The sequence below is a fragment of the Brassica napus genome, chromosome C3, assembly GCF_020379485.1.
Source record: "Brassica napus cultivar Da-Ae chromosome C3, Da-Ae, whole genome shotgun sequence".
In the NCBI taxonomy this organism is placed as follows: domain Eukaryota; kingdom Viridiplantae; phylum Streptophyta; class Magnoliopsida; order Brassicales; family Brassicaceae; genus Brassica; species Brassica napus.
The window spans coordinates 35066543-35085126 of NC_063446.1; the positions used below are offsets into that span (position 1 = coordinate 35066543).

The following is an 18584-nucleotide window of genomic DNA, read 5'->3' on the forward strand; positions in this document are numbered from 1 at the left end:
AAACTGATATGTGATGTACCACATGAATTTGCAAAATCCAAGTAAAAGGGAATCAGAAATGTCACATGTGGAGGTTGAGAAAATATCTTGGACGAGAGCTTCTATACTCTCTAATTTCTACGGCATGATTTTCATTTTTCACCAATATTAGCTTTGAGTTTAGAAGACTTCTCCACGTCTCTTATTGTCTATGTATAATGTTTGCTTCTATCGGTTATATTTGTATTTCCCGCGGCTTTTGTAGCAGCGGTTTCTTAGCTCGTTTAGCTTGGTTATCATTTGTATTGAACTTTTATTCCAATGTTGGGGAGTAGGCTATCTATAAAAAAACTTTGTTGACAAAAAAAAAAACCAAAATATAATAAACTGAAATAGTCTCAAGTTTTCTGAAATCATTAAGAAAAGACCAAGTTCACTTTCTTTTATCAAAGATTCATGAGAATGTAATGAACTAAACAGAATTGCTTAAGCAGGTCTGCAGCCGCTTAAGTTGTTACCACCACTTATTCCATTACAGTCACCGTTTCCACCTCCACCTGTTCCACCATTACTGCTGCTTACTCCAATGCCGTCACCGTCATTAACACTTGTTCCGCCTCCACGGCTACTGCTGGGAAAACCCCTCGGCGTCTCATACGTAAAACTAGTCCAAGAATGTGAGATTCCTCCAGCCACTTGTTCCCTACCAGACGAAAACATAACTGGTGCAGATGAATCGCCCAAGAGTGCTGCTGGAATCCCGTTAACTTGCAGTGTGCCGGTGTTTGGATAAGGCGGAAACAGTGGGGCATTGCGTACTGAGGGACTGCAAAAAGGTAAAGATTTCATCTATTAATATGAACTCATTTTTTTGCTTTTAACTATGAATTTAACTTTTAAGTAAAAAAGAGTATATAATTGAGTAAAATTCAATAAATGAAAGTCCAAATCGGAGAGAAGAGTTTACAAATAAGCTAAGCATCTTCTAAATTTACCACTACACCACACTATAATGTTAAAAAACTAGGGTTTGAAGTAAAGCAAAATCTACAAATTTTATCCAAAAATGATTAAAATTCTCTTCTTGTGATATTTTAAGCAGATGTCGCCCAGTTTTTCATTTGTATAAATTAGTTTTCATTTGTATAGATTATGACAAAAAGGATATAAACACGGATTTTCTTATTAAATAAAGTTGAAGGCAGGAAAACATTACTTGTGGTGGAAAGATGGATGTGCAAGATAGTGTCTCCCTGCCATCACCCCAGGCTCTAAAACCCTTGAGAAAGTCAATTGACGAGATGGTGGAGCCCTCTGTTGGACTTCCTCTATGGCGGTGATCCTGTGGCTATTGAAATATGGACCGAGAGAAGCAGCAAGAGAAGATTGTGTAGCCCTATCACTGTTTGCATCATCATCTTCTTCTTCGGTAAGCCAGTCACCCTCACTAATATTTGGGATTGGAGGGTTGGTTGCATATCGCCATTGACCTGGTTCTATTTGCATACAGTTTGGGCATTGCATAAAGCCCTTTGCATTAAAGGCTGAACCAATACAATCTATACACAAAGGAAAAATGTCAAGACAAAATCATTAACCGTTTCTACAAAATAACAATAGCGCATAAGAAAAAAAGAAAGCTATTTAAGCTCCTGATACACATGACTGTATGATCTATGCTAAGTAAAATGTACAATTAACATTGTATGCAAGCTATCTCTCACTAATGCCCTAAATAATATCTTATTTGCTAGGACATTTTTTCTCGACTAAAACACATAGATTGTGTGTGGCATAGAACAAAAAGTTATGAGTTAATGCAACTTTAATATAAGTTTCATCTTCTTTTAATAAAATATATATGGCCCAAAATATCACATCATAGACAATCTTATACAATTTTGTCCACACAAATAAAGAAAATATTATACAAAAATCAATCCAAAGTACGTATTTTTACCCCTGTTCTAAAACTCGGCCGCCTAGGCGTTACGCGTCACTTTTCCGCCCCGATTTATACCAAATCGGTTTAAAAAATCGGATATCCGATTTTTTTCCGCCTAGACCGCCTAGCCGCCTAAATGACCGCCTAGCCGCCTAGGCGGCCGCCTAATCTATTTTTTTTATTTATTTTTTATTTTATTTTATTTTATTTTTTTTATTTTTAATAATATTTTTATTTATTTATTTGATCTAAAATTTTATAAATATCATTTATATTCATAATTTTGATGAAAATTACACTATATTAAGTTTATATATTCTATTTGTGTGTTTTATACAATCTTAAACATGAAAATGTATTAATGTTATACACAATTAAAGATTAACATGTTTTATAAAATAGTAAACAATCTAAAAATTCCGCCCCGCATAATTTTCGATTAATCCCCGATTTTTTCTTTAGGCACTAGACCCAACCCGACCACCCGACTAGCGCCTAGCGCGTTCCAAAACAGGAATATTTACAACAAGAGGCATCAGAGAATATTAGCACGACTTAAGAAACTAAGGACCCACAATTCTGCAAACGAATTGAAAGGGAATTGTTTTACATAACTAAAATATAAATACTCATTCAAACATTTAAAATTTCTTGGTAAATTAAAAATATAATTACGTACCGAGATGAAACTTATGGCCACATCTTAGCGTAACAAATGTTCGACGATCGTCCCGTGTGTTGACCAACGGCTCGAGACAAATCGTACACAAATCTGAGTTTTCGGGAAAATCGGAATTGTCATCCTCAACAGGTTTGACGTTGAGGTCAAAGGCGAATTGTTTGCGTTCATTGTTGTTATTACTCCCTAAATTCATCACTGTAATATATCTTTAACAATAACAAACCCAAATCTCAGAACTTCTTTGTTGAAATCTGAATTTTGTTTTTTGTGGTGGAAAAGCTTTGTGAGTAGTATATATCCTTTCTGCTGACCATATGTTAACATTATATTTATACTTCTATTATCTTAAACAAAACCATCTTTTTTTTTGACAAATTAAACAAAACCATATCTTGTTATTAGAGACCACATAATCTATTATGGTATGGGTTATATATTTTTAGCCCAATAATCTTTATTTTACACAGAAACTTTTGATTTTCTTCTTGACTTTTTTTTATTTCTCTCTATGATATCATTTCCATTTATTGCTTCTTTATCTCTACTGGTTTCATTTCTTTCTAGTATTATTAATCTTCTGACTTTTTAATCTTTTTTGACATTTTTAAAATAATTATTAATTGATTTTTTATCTTTACTGATTTCGTCTCTTCCTAATCTTACATACTAAAAGCACAATAAACTCAAAGGAGAGCTATGACATGTAGGCTTAAAAAATCATCCAATTAGGGATAAGTTATTTTACACGTCGTTTACTCAATTTTGGGCTTCTTCTATGGTTTTAAACTGCTTAACTCTGGCAAAAAAAGAGCCCACTTCAGTAACCCTAACTTCTGAAACGATGGCAGCTTCTATCGCCTTCCCCTCAGACACTTCGTCTTCTCCGCTTCGAGTTCTTGTGACCTCCGTTACTGCGATCTCACTTCTTATCAATCAATAGTTTTGTTAACTTCACTCTTTATGACTTCGTTTCGCATCCCTCCCTTTCTCATTCTTTATATACTACTGTTTTTTCTTTCCTTTGCTACAAACCAAAACACTCAAATCTCCTCAAATCGATCTCAAGCTCTAGCATGGCCAATGATCAGGAAGTTATGTTCTTCAGAGATATATCACTAGGTCCCCACGAAACCCAGATACGCTACCGTCTGATCCATTTCTGGGAGGTCCGAAACCCACTGAAAAAAAACTTATTGGTCTGAAAATGCTCCTCATCGACGAACAGGTTTGTGAATCCTCCAAAATTTAGTTTCCTATATTTTCCACTGATTTTATATATTGTTAAACGTGGTCGTGTTTCCACTGATTTTATATATTTTCCACTGCTTTAATATATCGTTAAACATAGTTGTCTTATATATTTTCCTTCTGTCTTATGTTAATTTTTACATCTTCTTCAGGGAACTATTATTCAAGGATTCATTCCATCAGGACGTGTTAAAATATATTTGCCTGACATGAAACAAGGATCAGTTTACCTCTACGGTGAGATCTCTAAATTTTCAATACATCTCTGAGTTACATGGTTTTATGATTGGGTGTAGTTTTTAGCCTTTCTTCCTGCTTATATAATTAAATCTCTATTCTTTTTAAAGTAAAGTGAAGTAATTTTTTCAAGTTTTTTAAGAGTTTTGGTTTGTCTTAATACTATTTATAATACTTCTCTGAAGTAACTTTTGGAATAGCAACCTGTCGATGAATGAAATACGGTTTGTATTGTTAACTAGCACAACTTATTAACCTTCGCCCTTGGATTTTGTCGAGCATCAAAGCGTAGCTTAGCATAAATAGGATTTCTGTTTCAATTTCATGTGATAATAAAAACTTAGACATTTTATTTTGGAGCCATCTAACTTATACTCTTTGTGAACAATGTAATAGATGTTGTTGGACACATGAAGCTGGTCAATGGACAGACTCTCATTGAGCGTCCCATCCTTAACGAAGCGGAGATAGCAACTATGCGGCATCTTTTGGTTCATGTGCAATCGCATGAGTACGTGTTTTCTTATTTCTTAGACACCACTTCTTTGAGCTTCTTTTAACCTGTCAACATCAATATTTTGCAGCGGACCTTTTTTGATCAATTGAGCAGATAATGTTTCCAAATTTTAACTAATTCTGGTGAGAGAGTATTGTTCTGGATATATTGATATGCAATTGATTTGGTATGATCCTTGAAAAGCCTTGCCATTCTATATCTTAAATCTAAGTTGTTATATAGAACTTATATCTTATACCTTTTTATTGTAGGGATTTGGGTTGGCATGTTTAGCTAGACCACACCAATTTGATGGTCAAACATACGAGTTTGTGTTCACACATGACCTAGCTATCGTAAGTTTGATGCGAGTATTGAACTTTTTTTTAGATGGAAAGGGCATTGGCGCAGTTCACACCAACTCATTGAGACAAAGATGAGTGGCATCCACTGCAAGGCGCTTGGCGTTTTATTCAAGCACGCACTCTTTGGATCATCTTCTTGACATAATGACATTGGAGTTGAACACAATCTTTCTCAAGTTTAACATGTGCTTCCCTCCTTGAAAACAAGTGAGTCTCTATAGGTTGCTTTTTGGTGGCTCATAGTGGAAGCAACAACACGGGAGTACGATTCATATCTCCAAGACCAGTATAGATATTAGTCAGTGGTGTTGGTTGAGATATGGTTTTAGCCAGAATGCAGTGAGTAACGTAACTCAAAGACTGAGGCACGGGGACTCCAGAAAATGTATGGAACTTGGGAAAGAAGCACGTGGCTTAATTCATTAAACACTCTGACATTGTGGTCATCTGCTTCTCCTCAGTTCCGACAGACCTCAACAACCGCAGAGGATGGTGAAGGTTTTGTGTTTCTGCTGAAGCTCGAACTCAGTTACAAGCGATGCTTGAAAGGGGCTGAAACCACTCTTTTTGGCAGTATATATAAAGAGGGGTATCGACATATGGAGAGTGGTGAACCGAGGCGGGAGATTGGGAATATGATGAAGTCTGGAGAATGTTGTTCAACTGATGCACTGAGATTTGAGAGGCTTGGTGAATGTAAAACAAGATTCTAATGATTTTAATACACTTATGCATTATTTTTACAACAATCATATATCGTTTATTGTATGTGCTTTCTAGGATCATATATGTGTTGGCTAATTAATACAGTTTATGGCTTATCTTAATAAGAAAAAAAAACAGTATGAATCTATATATTATCATTATACTGCAATATGTAATGCTTAGAGATATTAGTTTAATTTTATTTTTCTTTTAGCCTTATTAGCAATTAATACCCTATAACTACAAAATACTAAGAACATTAAACTTTTCTATTTTATTGTAATTTAGAATTATTACCCTAAACAAAATTAGAAATGGAACTTTATTAGATCAAATGTTCATTTATATTTTACACTTTCAAGGTTCGTTTCTTGAAAGAAAACCTTTGATGAACCTGAGGATTCTTATAACATCTCATATTATCACTTATCTTCTAAGTGTTATAGTTATGTGGTTAGGAAGATTACAATAACTAGCTAGCTAACAAAACCTTCATAAAACTAATATATACTGTTTAGAATAAGATGCATTAAATACATTTCTTCATTTTTCTTACCAAAAGAGAAGTCAATCTTCTAGAAATATCAAAACTATTAATATAATTGGCTTTTCTATATCAAAAATGAGAAAACATGATTTCGATTGACAGAATTTAAATACAAAACATTCACAGATTTTCAATTTTTAAATGATTTAAATAAAATATTATATGCACGGAAAACATATATAATTTTATATTTCTATAAAAAAAATTTACATAAAAGGAATTTCTGCATCCACAACTATATATTTTGATTACTGCTCTCATAAATTTTGATTTCTATTTTGATCGTAAAGATTAAAATGTAAGTCTGCAACTGTAAAAGATTTAAAATAAGAGAAATTCTATAAAACTACCTTAAGTAAACTTTGTTACATTTATAATACCCGAATTATTTTCAACCAAGTTTAATACTTCAAATAATTATTTTGTTCATTTTAATACACTAACTTTAAAATTATGTCCACTTTAATATTCAAGATATGCTCATTTTAATGAAAATTATTAAAAAGTTTCAAACAAAACTACAAAAAACTCTACAAAATTCAAAACCAAATATTAAAATTTGTAATTTTATGTTAATTTAGAGGAATATAAAATAAATTTTGGATAATCTTAAACTTTTTTAATTTTAGTTAATATCAACTTTAATTTGTTTTCTGAAACTTAAAACTTATTCATTTATTTTCCAATCAAAATATTTTTTTTCCAAATTTTCTTAAATTCATCCAAAATTTAGTTGATTTTATTGCTAAAATTCAAAATAGAAATTGTTTAATATTTGGTTTGAATTTAGAAAATTTTATAATTTGATTTGAAACTTATTAATATTTTTATTCAAGTATACATAGTTTGAATAATAAAATGAGCACAATATTAAAAAATTAATGGATAGATATGAACCAAAAAAATTATTTGAAGTATTAAACTAATAGTAAAAAAATAATTAATGAAATTAATGAAATTTAGTTGAAATATTTTGTAGAATTTTCCCTTAAAATAATATTTATGTAAATTATTCACCACAAAATAATTGACTAAGTTTTTTTTTTGTCTCTAAGAACAAAAAAGAACACAAAACCTTTTTTTGAGCAGCAACATAACACAATATCTAAAGATACAAATACATGAAGATCACTAAGAAAATCAAATTATGACTCTTAATTTATTACTTTTAAACATAATTTTCTTAAGCATATTATATATGTACCTATTTAATTTGATCAAACCAAATCCGCGCGTAGCGCGGTTAAATAACCTAATATTATTAATCTTTGTAACATTTTTAATCTTCTCTGACTTTTTATAGTATTATTTTCATATATTGCTTCTTGGTCTCTACTGATATTATCTCGAAGAAGATTAATAATATTAGGAAGATAATATTACAAATAGCTCTCTTTCTTTCTTAGTGAGAGAATAACTCTCTCAATCTCCTATTCACACGATTACAATTTTTCATAGGGGATGAGATAAAATCTTTTTGATTTTTGTGTTCGATCTATATGGCGATGTTCAGTTCGTATAAGAAATTTTGATGTGTAGTAGTTTCACCTAAATCGATTTGCTTATCAATCCTATCTTTCTCTGTTTTGGGTTGAAACATAAACAAAGTTTTGGATTGGTTCTTCTCATAGGCGGCTCAATAGGGAGGGCGGTCAGTGCCACCACCCCGGGATCTAGTCTAACTGTAATAATCCATGTTCTAAAAATCGGCGCGTCACTCTTCCGCCCCGATTTATGTCAAATCGGTTAAAAAAATCGGATACCCGATTTTGTCTGCCTAGACCTCCTAGATGACCACCTAGCCGCTTAGGCGGCCGCCTAACCACCTAGGCGGCCGCCTAATCTATTTTTTTTTATTATTTTTTTATTTTTAATAATATTTTTATTTATTTATTTGATCTAAAATTTTATAAATATCATTTATATTCATAATTTTGATGAATATTACACTATATTAAGTTTATATATTCTATTTGTGTGTTTTATACAATTTTAAACATGAAAATGTATTAATGTTATATACAATTAAAGATTAACATGTTTTATAACATAGTAAACAGTCCAAAAATTTCGCCCCGCATAATTTCCGATTAATCCCCGATTTTCTCTTTACGCGCTAGGTCCAACCCGACCGTCCGACTAGCGCGTAGCGCGTTCCCGAACAGGGCTAATAATATTAGGGGTTTTGATTTTTAAAATAGCATATTTGATCCAGATTTAGACAGCATAAAACATGATATTTCTACTTCTCTAGTTAAAATACCTAATAGAAATGTGTATTGTTGTGGTGATTGAGTCAAAATTAAAGTTCTTACAAAACTAGCTAATCGCAGGGTCCTAACAATTATTTTGCCCAAGGCCCTTGGTAATAGTGAGCCGGCCCTGGTTCTTTTCCTTCTGTTTTATTCAATATACTGTTTGATTGAGAGGTTTGTTTTTTTTCTTCGCTAGATATGCTCAGTTTTTTTTATTCGGAGGTGGTGTCATGCTTTGCTTTGAGTACGAGTGAAATTTCCACGATGATCAACACCTGCGATTTGGAACGCACTTTGAAGATTCAAAGCAAAATCCAGATGAGTCGGAGCTACTATAAGGGCTAGTGACAAGATTCTATCATTGATTCTATTGAATCTCTTCCCTAGATTAAACTCTAGCAATTGGAGAAGAAGACCTTGAGATCGACGGAGATTGAAGGCAAGAAGAACATGCTAGCAGCCTCAAGCAAGTTCGAGATGAAGATCGGCAAGTTCTCCAACGAGTTTTTCGGCACCACCTACTTCCTTTGCGGACTGGAAGAGATGAAGCCACGAGTTGACCATGTGTCATCATGCACTTCATTATTATCTTAAGTTATGGTTTCATTTGGGCCAAATTGTTTTGGGTAAATCACATGTTTACCACTTTCATGCTATCACTTTTCATTTTTACCATCACCAAAGGGACATTTTCAAAAATACATTCTTCGTTAAATGACAAAAGACTCTTATGCCCTTGTTCTTTATATATATAATAAATAAATATTTAAATAAATAAAAATCCAGAAAAATAAAAAATAATTTTTTTAATTTTTTTCGAATTATACTGAAATTCAAACCCTAAACCCTAAAACTCAACTCTAAACCCTAAACCATCAATCCTAAACCCTATTTTTTTTAAATACGAACCCTAAACCCCAAAACATCAACTCTAAACCCTAAACCCCAAAACATCAACTATAAACCCTAAACCCTAAACTTTCAATCCTAAACCCTTTTTTTTTGAAATACGAACCCACAACCCTGAAACATCAACTCTAAACCCTAAACCCCAAAACATCAACTCTAAACCCTAAACCCTAAACCCTAAACCCTAAACCTTCAACTCTAAGCCCCAAAACATTAACCCTAAACCATAAACCATCAACACTAAACCCTAAACTATCAACACTAAACCCCCGATGGACCCTGGACCTTCCCACCCTCCGACACCCATCCCCAACAACCCCGACCAAAACCCACCACCAACACCTTTCACCCACTGTCCCCACCATCTCCCAGACCCCCCTGACCCTTTTCCACCCCCACCACGACAAAACTACGGCGGCTTAACCTCTCGCCTCTCTAAGATTTCCTTCCTGGCGTTCGACGGCACCGAACTCCGTGATTGGTTATCTAAATGTGAGCAGTTCTTCGACATTGATGACACACCGCAGGAACTCAAAATTCGTTTGGCTGCTATGCATCTCAGAGGGAAAGCAACTGAGTGGCATACCAACTACATGACCACTAGGTTTGGCTTGTTCCCCTCTTGGACTGACTACATTATCGCCATCTCCGCTCGTTTCTGCGAGTTATTTGACGACCCCCTCGCTGAGCTCGTCGCACTAAAACAAGGATCTGACTCCGTTGTTGACTACCGCGACAAGTTTGAGACAGCTTGGATGCGCCTTGTCCTACCTGAAGCCCACACCCTTAGCATCTTCCTAGCCAACATGAACCCTCACCTGTCACTTCACACACGACAATTTGAGGTCACTACCATCTCTGGTGCTGTTAAGATCGCTGCGTTACACGAATCCTCCCTTTCCCACGCCCCTACTAAACCACAAAGAGCCCTCTTCAATCCTTCCCCTTACCAACGCTCCTCTAAACCACCCAGTTCCACACCCCTGTTACAAAACACTGATACCTCAACGACTACCAAAACCGGTTTCATTCCCCGCAACGCTTCAGATAAACCTCCTCGCAAATACTCTTACCAAGAGATGCAAGACAGAAGATCCAAAGGCCTTTGTATGTTTTGCGATGAAACTTTCACACCAGGTCATCAGCTTAAGCACAAACGGTCCCAAATCTTCGTCATGGAGTGTGAGGATGATGACAGCTCCTCAGAGAGTGAGCAAAATGACGTTGTGGCAACCCCTGCTCCAACTGATGAGCAACCTAAAGACACACCTGTCATATCTATCAACGCCTTGGACGGTTCTACATCCTACAACTGCATGAGGATGATAGGTTACTATGGCAAGACAAAGCTCCACATTCTGGTCGACCCGGGGAGCACTCACAACTTCGTTGACATCAACATTGCTAACCATATCGGTTGCAAGCTTGAGTCGACAAAACCTATGTCTGTCAAAGCCGCTACAGGTGGAACTCTCATCACAAAATACAAGTTCTCTGCTTTCACATGGTCGGTTCAAGGATCCACCTTCACTACTGAGTTCAGAACGGTTCCTCTCGACTGCTATGACTTTGTTTTGGGAGTTCAATGGCTCTGCACCCTCGGGCCCATTCTGTGGGATTTCCTAAGCTTAAGGATGGAATTCACCTTGTTGGGTACTAAGCACGTGCTACGTGGTGTTGTAAAGACAAGTGGCAAGGTCATCAAAGGTTCCAGCTTGAACAAACTGCTGTTGCAAGAGCCGCAGATCGCTCTGATACAGATTCGAGAAGTGGCTACTGAGGACACTAAGGATGATAACTTCACCTCTGAGTTACTCTTTTCCCACATCTCAGCAACTGCAACAACAAACGCTGACGACCCTGACTTGCTGTATCTCCTTGATTCCTTCTCAGACATCTTCGAGGAACCATCATCCCTCCCACCTTTTCGCGAAGGCTTTGATCACCAAATTCCTCTCCTTGCGGGTTCAAACCCTGTGAACTTGAGACCTTACCGGTACTCTTCCCTGCAAAAAGACAATATCGACGTGATGATCAAAGAGATGATGACTCAAGGGATCATTCAGCATAGCTCTAGCCCCTACGCCTCTCCTATCGTACTAGTCAAGAAGAGACGGTACCTGGAGACTTTGTGTGGACTACAGAGGCTTAAACAAGCAGACAATAAAGGATAAATACCATATTCCTCTGCTTGAAGATCTCCTGGACGAACTCGGTGGAGCTAAGTACTTCTCGAAGCTTGATCTGCGAGCCGGCTTTCATCAACTTCGAATGTTTGAAGCAGACGTTTACAAGACAGCTTTCAAAACCCACAATGGGCACTTTGAATACCTTGTCATGCCTTTCGGCTTGACAAATGCTCCTTGCACATTTCAAAACCTAATGAACCATGTCTTTCAAGACGTCTCCCGCAAGTTTGTCCTAGTCTTCTTTGACGATATCCTCGTTTACAGCAAGACTTGGGAAGAACACCTGGAGCATCTCACTGAAGTTTTCATGCTCCTGAAGCATCAGCAGCTGTACCTCAAGCTCTCCAAATGCACTTTCGGCGCTACAAAGATCGAATACCTTGGCCACTTCATCTCGTCAGAGGGCGTCAGTACTGATCCTAAAAAGATCGAAGTGATTAGTAAATGGCCAGTCCCTACGACACAGAAGCAACTACAAAGTTTCTTGGGACTGACAAAGTACTACAGACGCTTCATCAAAGGGTACAACTCTGTGGCCAAACCTCTCAGTCACCTCTTGAAAAAAGAAAATTTCCTCTTGTCTTCACTAGCATCTGAATCCTTCATAAACCTGAAGAAAGCACTTGGCTCTACACCAGTGCTTGCTCTCCCTGGCTTTGATCAGACTTTCACGGTGGAAACAGACGCTTCCAACACGGGTATTGGTGCAGTTCTAATGCAAAACTCCCACCCTATCTGGTTCATCAGTCGCTCTTTGGGTCCGAAACACCAGAACTTATCAGTCTACGAGAAAGAACTGATGGTTGTTGTCCATGCGGTCCAGTCATGGCATGCTTATCTCGCCCACAGACCGTTCATCATCAACACTGATCAACGCAGCCTCAAATACCTTACGGAGCAGAAGATCACAACACCCTTTCAACATATGTGGATATCCAAGCTGATGGGTTATAGCTTCGAAATATGCTACAAACAAGGGAAAGAAAACGTTGTGGCCGATGCTTTATCTCGAGTCTCTGGTTCTGAGCTGCTATCTATGACCCTCTCTCAAGCTCACACCGGATGTTATGACTCTCTGAAGCTCCTCTGGGAAACTGATTCACATCTTCAGAAGATAGTCTCAGACCTACAAAGAGACAAATCATCCCACCCTCAGTTCACATTCTGCAACAATGAATTACGCAGAAAAGGGAAGCTAGTAGTGGAAAATGATCATACCATCAAGACACATATCTTCAAATGGCTTCATGATTCCGCTGTTGGGGGTCACTCTGGTCGTGATGCAACTCTGAACCGCATCAAATCTCTGTTTTACTGGCCAAAGATGAACGTTGAGGTTCAGAACTACGTACGCAACTGCTCTGTCTGCCAAAAGAACAAATACGACTTAGCAGCTAGTCCTCGTCTCCTATAACCTCTCCCTATCTCAGCGGGCGTATGGGAATCTATAAGTCTTGACTTCATCGAAGGACTCCCACCTTCTCATGGCAAGCACTGTATCATGGTAGTCGTTGACAGACTCATCAAGAATGCTCATTTCATTGCTCTATCCCACCCTTATACTGCTCTCACGGTTGCTCAGGCATACTTGGACAACATCTTTAAACTCCATGGGATGCCGAAGGATGTAGTCAGTGATCGCGACCCAACATTTATGAGTGAGGTTTGGAAAGAGCTATTCAGAGTACATGGCGTTGATCTTAAACGCTCTACAGCCTATCACCCTCAGACCGACGGCCAGACTGAGGTAACAAACAAGACTCTGGAAACCTACCTTCGCTGTATGACCGCTGAGACACCTTCTTCATAGAGCAAGTGGCTTAGCCTTGCTGAATGGTGGTACAACACCACCTTCTACTCTGCTATACGATCAACACCCTACGAGATCATCTACGGTCAACCACCACCCATACACCTCCCCTATCTCCCCGGCGAAAGCTCCTCCCCTATCATAGACAGCAGTTTACAGAAACGTGAAGAAGTGATCAGTATGCTGAAGTTCCACCTTCTCCGTGCTCAGAACAGAATGAAGCAGTATGCTGATGCACATCGTTCTCCCCGTGAGTTCTAGATAGGTGACTTTGTGTATCTCAAGCTTCAACCGTATCGCCAAAACACACTCAAGAACAGAAAGGTTCCACATAAGCTATCTCCTCGCTTCTATGGACCTTTTCGTGTCACTGACCGTGTGGGCACGGTTGCTTACAAGCTCTCACTTCCACCTGAGGCTGCAATACACGACACTTTCCATGTCAGTCCGCTTAAACTCTGCCCTACCCCACTCACTGCTGATCCTGAAATCCCTCAGTACTGGCTGGACCTTGGCAATTCGAAGGAACCAGAAGCTATTAGTGGAAAGGAGAATCACCTGAAACTGCCACTTGGGAGTTCTACAAAGACTTTACCGCCAAGTACCCTCTTTTTAATCCTTGAGGACAAGGTTGATCTGAAGGAGGGAGTATTGTCATAGGATGAGTCATCCATGACATCCTTATCACAAAAGAATATTCAAGCAAGATGCTTATTTCATTTCTGCTTTTAGCTTTTGCTTTACCTTTCCAGCTGTTAAGACAGGTCATTGTTAGACCGTTAGCTGCTCTTTGTCATTTAGTATTTGTACCCCTGCAATAGCAGAAGAAACTTATCAGAATAATATCATTTCCAAATCACTAAAACTCTCTGTGTTATCTCTCTCAAGAATCTAGTACCTTCGAGGTGATTATTCTCATCTACAATCTCCTTCTAGGCTAGCAGTCACCATACTTAGAACTAGCGGTTAGTTCCTAGTGTGGATTATCTATCCCTACTGATATCTACTGTCTCACTCAATCTATCTTAGTGCGCTTATGGTCAGAGCAAGGATCCTGGAATTTTTATATTGTACAGGTGTAGAGGTTATACTGCACAGATGATTATCTGGACTAGACTGGAATGTGTTTCTCATGGTTTGGAGAAATTTTGGTTCGTAAAGTATAACTTGGCTTTCATGGTTTATTGGTGTCGCTTTCGTTTTCGTATTATAAAGGCAATATTGGGATATAACGGTCTCACTAGAAAGGTCTACATAGCTAACATCCATTTCAAATATGTTTCTCAGAATCCTTAGTTCTCTGAATTGTATCTCTATTGTATTTCTTTTGCAGAAATCTTCATGGCAACAGCAGTGACTCGTGCTCGATGTTGCCTACTGCATTCAATCCTTTTCCTGCCTCTTGCATAACACCACAAACTGGATGGTACTCATTCACTCTCTCCTTTCATACTTGGGTTTTGAGTATAAGCATGTTGATTGTTTTTTAAGTTGATATAAGTGAACAAGATCGCTTTATGTGTATTCTCTATTGTTGTTGCTTCAGCAGGTTGCACTGAAAACACTAATGTAATTCACCAGCTTCTAAGGGAAGGGGACCCCAGATTTCGAGTGGAGCTTCTTAATTTTTCACAAAGAGATCAGATTCTGCAGCTTTCTAATATCAAGGATGGAAAGATTTTGTTCCCGCCCAAAATACGAAACATCGCGAAACAAATTAAACTTGATGGCTGACTTATAGGAACGTTACGGTTGACTTATACCATTCAGCGCTATGGCTGAGTTATGCATACTTTACGGCTGATACGGCTGAGTTATGCATACGTTACGGCTGAGTTTTAATCAAATTATGGTTGAGTTATGCATACGTTATGGCTGAGTTATGGTTATTCTATAGTTTAGGGTTTGAGGTTCAAATTTAAGTAAAATTAAAGTTTTAATATTGCGTTCAGAGTTGATGGAAAGATTTTGTTCCGGCCCAAAATACCAAACGTCGCGAAACAAATTACACTTAACGGTTGACTTATAGGAACGTTACGGCTGACTTATGAATACTTTACGGCTGAGTTATGCATACGTTATGGCTGAGTTATAATCAAATTAGGGTTGAGTTATCCATACGTTATGGCTGAGTTATGGTTACAATACAACTTTGTTATAATCAAATGCTGAGTTATGGTTACAATACGGCTTTGTTATAACCAAGTCCACCAAAAAAGCTTTTAGCAGACTCAAGATTCATCATCCAAACTTAAATTGAATTTAGAAATCAAAAGATAAACTAAAAAGTCGAGTCTATAGATTAGGAATCAAGAGACAAATCAGTCGCATAAACAATATAGATCTAAAAACTCAAAAATCTGAGACAGATCTATTGCAGTGGTTGTCGTCCTCGATCGTGGTCGGTAGAGAAAAAGCTTTCTCTCCTCCAGTGTCATGTATGATGATCCGACATCCTGCTGCTCCCTCTCTCATCGGATTCGTCGTTTTGCAGAAGAAGACATAGTTAAAGAGAGAGAGAGATGAAGAGGCTAAGTCCCGTCAATTGTAAGAAAATGAGAGAATAATTTTTGACCTTTAGATTTCATTTAATCAATGACCATAAATTGTGATCTTTGGAAAAGAAATATTAAACAATGAGAAAAAGGTGAGGATAGACAAAAATATAATTTTGAACCCTTAGATTAAAATCAATCAATGGTCATGAAAAAAGCAATATAAATTGTAATTTAGTTCTTTTCAATTTGTTTTAAAAATTGCTTAAATTTAAAGAATGTAGTTATGTGTTTAAATCAAAATTTAAAATGGAATTTAAAAATTAAAGATTAATTTTTAAAAAAAAAATATTAAAATTTGAGTTTAACTCATAACTATAAACATAAACCTTAAACTTTAAATAATAAAAAATATCAGATTAAATGTTCAAAGATAAAATTTATAATTCTATTGTTTAGGATTAGAGGTTTAGATTTAAGAAAAGACTAGATGATAACCCGCGCCTTGCGCGAGGTAAAATTTTTTTAAAAATATTTTTAACTTAAATATTATAAACAATATACATTTTGTTATCAATAACACTTTTTACATTTGATTAGAGGTGGACATTCGAGCACCATTTGGTTCGATTCGGATCCTTGAGGGTTTTGGTTCGGATCTTTGCAGGTTTGTTTCGAGTTTGGGTTCCGAAACCTATTTAAATTTTTTTCAAAAATTAAAATTCATATATAATTTAAAATTTTCAAAATATAAAAATAAAAATAATATATAAGATATAAATTTGAATTATGTATGCCAAAATACTTAAACTTAACATAAAAATTGGTTTTGATAAAAAAAACATAAAAATTGGTTTAGCTTAAATATTTGGATAGGAAATCAATAGATATTTTAAGTATTTTAGGCATTATAAGTATCGTTTAACTATTGTAAACATGTACTGATAACTATTTGTATATATTTCCAAGTATTTTGGACAATTTAAAAACATCTTATATATTTTGTATATTCTTTTAGATATTAAATTTAAAAATAATTAATATATCTAAGTATATAAATCTTGTTCGGGTATATTCGAATACCTAAAATATTACGGTTTGGATCGAGTTCGGTTCCGGTTCTCTATATACCAAAATTTTGAACCCATTCAGATATCTAACCAATTTTGGTTAAAGTTCAGTACTATTTTTTGGATCGGCCTTGGTTCGGTTTTGGAGATTCAGAATTTTTGCGCAGCCCTATAGTTTTATTGTGACCAAATTTTAAACAAAAATGATGATGGTTCGTATTGATTTTGGGTATGAAACAATTTTTAAACCAAAACACATTTTACTATGTACGTGACCTATTTAGTTAATCATTAAAAACTGTTCTAGGCCCATTTAAGAAAAAAAAATTGGCTGAATTTAAAGAAACGTTACAATTTCAGATTGTCAATCGACACTTTAAAATATTTTCTGTCGGTGTTGTGACGAATAGAAAGGCGGTTAGGGTTAGAAACGCAAATTTGTTGTGCAATCCATGTTCTTGCTAGGTGATTTCAATAACATCTAAATAAATCTTAGTTGTATCGATCTCTTGTAAGATTTTCAAACAATATTAATTAATAAAATCTTACACTTGCTAAAGTAATCAATTGTTTCTCAATTAATATATAGGAGATTATAGTAATCACATAAATCAAAACAATACCTCATGTTTATTTACTATATATTTATGGTAAATAAATCAAAATAATTATTTTATGTGATATATAATAATATTTCAACGATATTGACATAAATATATAGTATATGTTCATATAAATATTTATTTTTGAGACTTTATACTCATATGGTTTTATTACATTTGTATATTTGATGTAACAAATTTAAACTATTAATCTCAAAATCTTTGATGTGGTATTTTTCGATGAAAACTTAAAACTTAAAATATTAAGGTCTCAATACTCCTTCAATGCAAATTTCAAAATCAACATATTTATGTATTTTTAAATGATACATAGTTTGATTTAAACGATATTAATATATATATATATATTTAATATGAATATCTATTAAATAAAATTCGTACTAATACAATTGTATGATCATTTTATATCTTGTTATAACAAAAAAAATTAAGCCATTCACAAAATTTTCAAATGGATTTTTTACATTTTTTGTAATTTAAAGTCGTTTTAAAAAATTCAAAACATAACATGTAAGAAAAAATCTATTATTTTATGGTTAATGTGATTTTTTAATTTATTTTTATAATATATAATTAATCAAAAATGAGGTTGGATGTAAAAATTGTTTTCAAATCATTATTATTCATAATCATTAATTGCCATTTATATTAATCATATTAGGTAACTCTGTAGTTTTTATTTAAGGAAATAATACACGCTTATTATATTTTGGTTTTGGGTTAATATAATGTTCATTAGTAATTGAATTTTGGACCAACATTTTTTTCAATTGATTTTTAAGCTGTCACATAAGCTAGATTGTCATCCTAATTAAGTAACACCTAAGTATAATCTCTTTTTAATTAGTATAAATTTAAGGTTATAACTTTTTAAATGATCTCAAGTAATATATAGGGGATTATAATACTAACTATGTTGTGAAGAATGCATAAACTAAAGAAAACTGGATATCAATTTTACATTAAAACGGCATGATGTTGAAATATATGCTTGTACATAGAGGATATCAATTTTAAAATAAAACGGTG

At 35.2% G+C, this 18584-nt stretch overlaps 2 protein-coding genes across 2 annotated transcripts; one reads left to right on the forward strand and one right to left on the reverse strand.

Moving 5' to 3' along the window:
* Positions 1-465: 465 nt before the first annotated feature.
* Positions 466-2799, reverse strand: BNAC03G45690D. The gene is made up of 3 exons (XM_013885739.2): positions 2604-2799; positions 1196-1538; positions 466-805 (listed from the first exon to the last, which is right to left on the reverse strand). The coding sequence occupies exons 1-3, from the start codon at positions 2797-2799 to the stop codon at positions 466-468; spliced, it is 879 nt and encodes a 292-aa protein (XP_013741193.1).
* A 6841-nt stretch (positions 2800-9640) lies between these two features.
* On the forward strand, positions 9641-11542 carry LOC111203725. Its single transcript, XM_022697724.1, has one exon. The coding sequence runs from the start codon at positions 9641-9643 to the stop codon at positions 11540-11542; it is 1902 nt and encodes a 633-aa protein (XP_022553445.1).
* The last annotated feature ends 7042 nt before the right edge of the window (positions 11543-18584 follow it).

Bases quoted from the DNA above. Each gene is read 5' to 3' on its own strand.
- BNAC03G45690D (XM_013885739.2), bottom strand. From the start codon at position 2,799: ATGAATTTAGGGAGTAATAACAACAATGAACGCAAACAATTCGCCTTT. The intron at 1,539-2,603 runs GTACGTAATTAT...CTTTGTGTATAG, and splicing joins TGGCCATAAGTTTCATCTCG to ATTGTATTGGTTCAGCCTTT. The intron at 806-1,195 runs GTAATGTTTTCC...ACCTTTTTGCAG, and splicing joins CATCCATCTTTCCACCACAA to TCCCTCAGTACGCAATGCCC.
- LOC111203725 (XM_022697724.1), top strand. From the start codon at position 9,641: ATGGACCCTGGACCTTCCCACCCTCCGACACCCATCCCCAACAACCCC.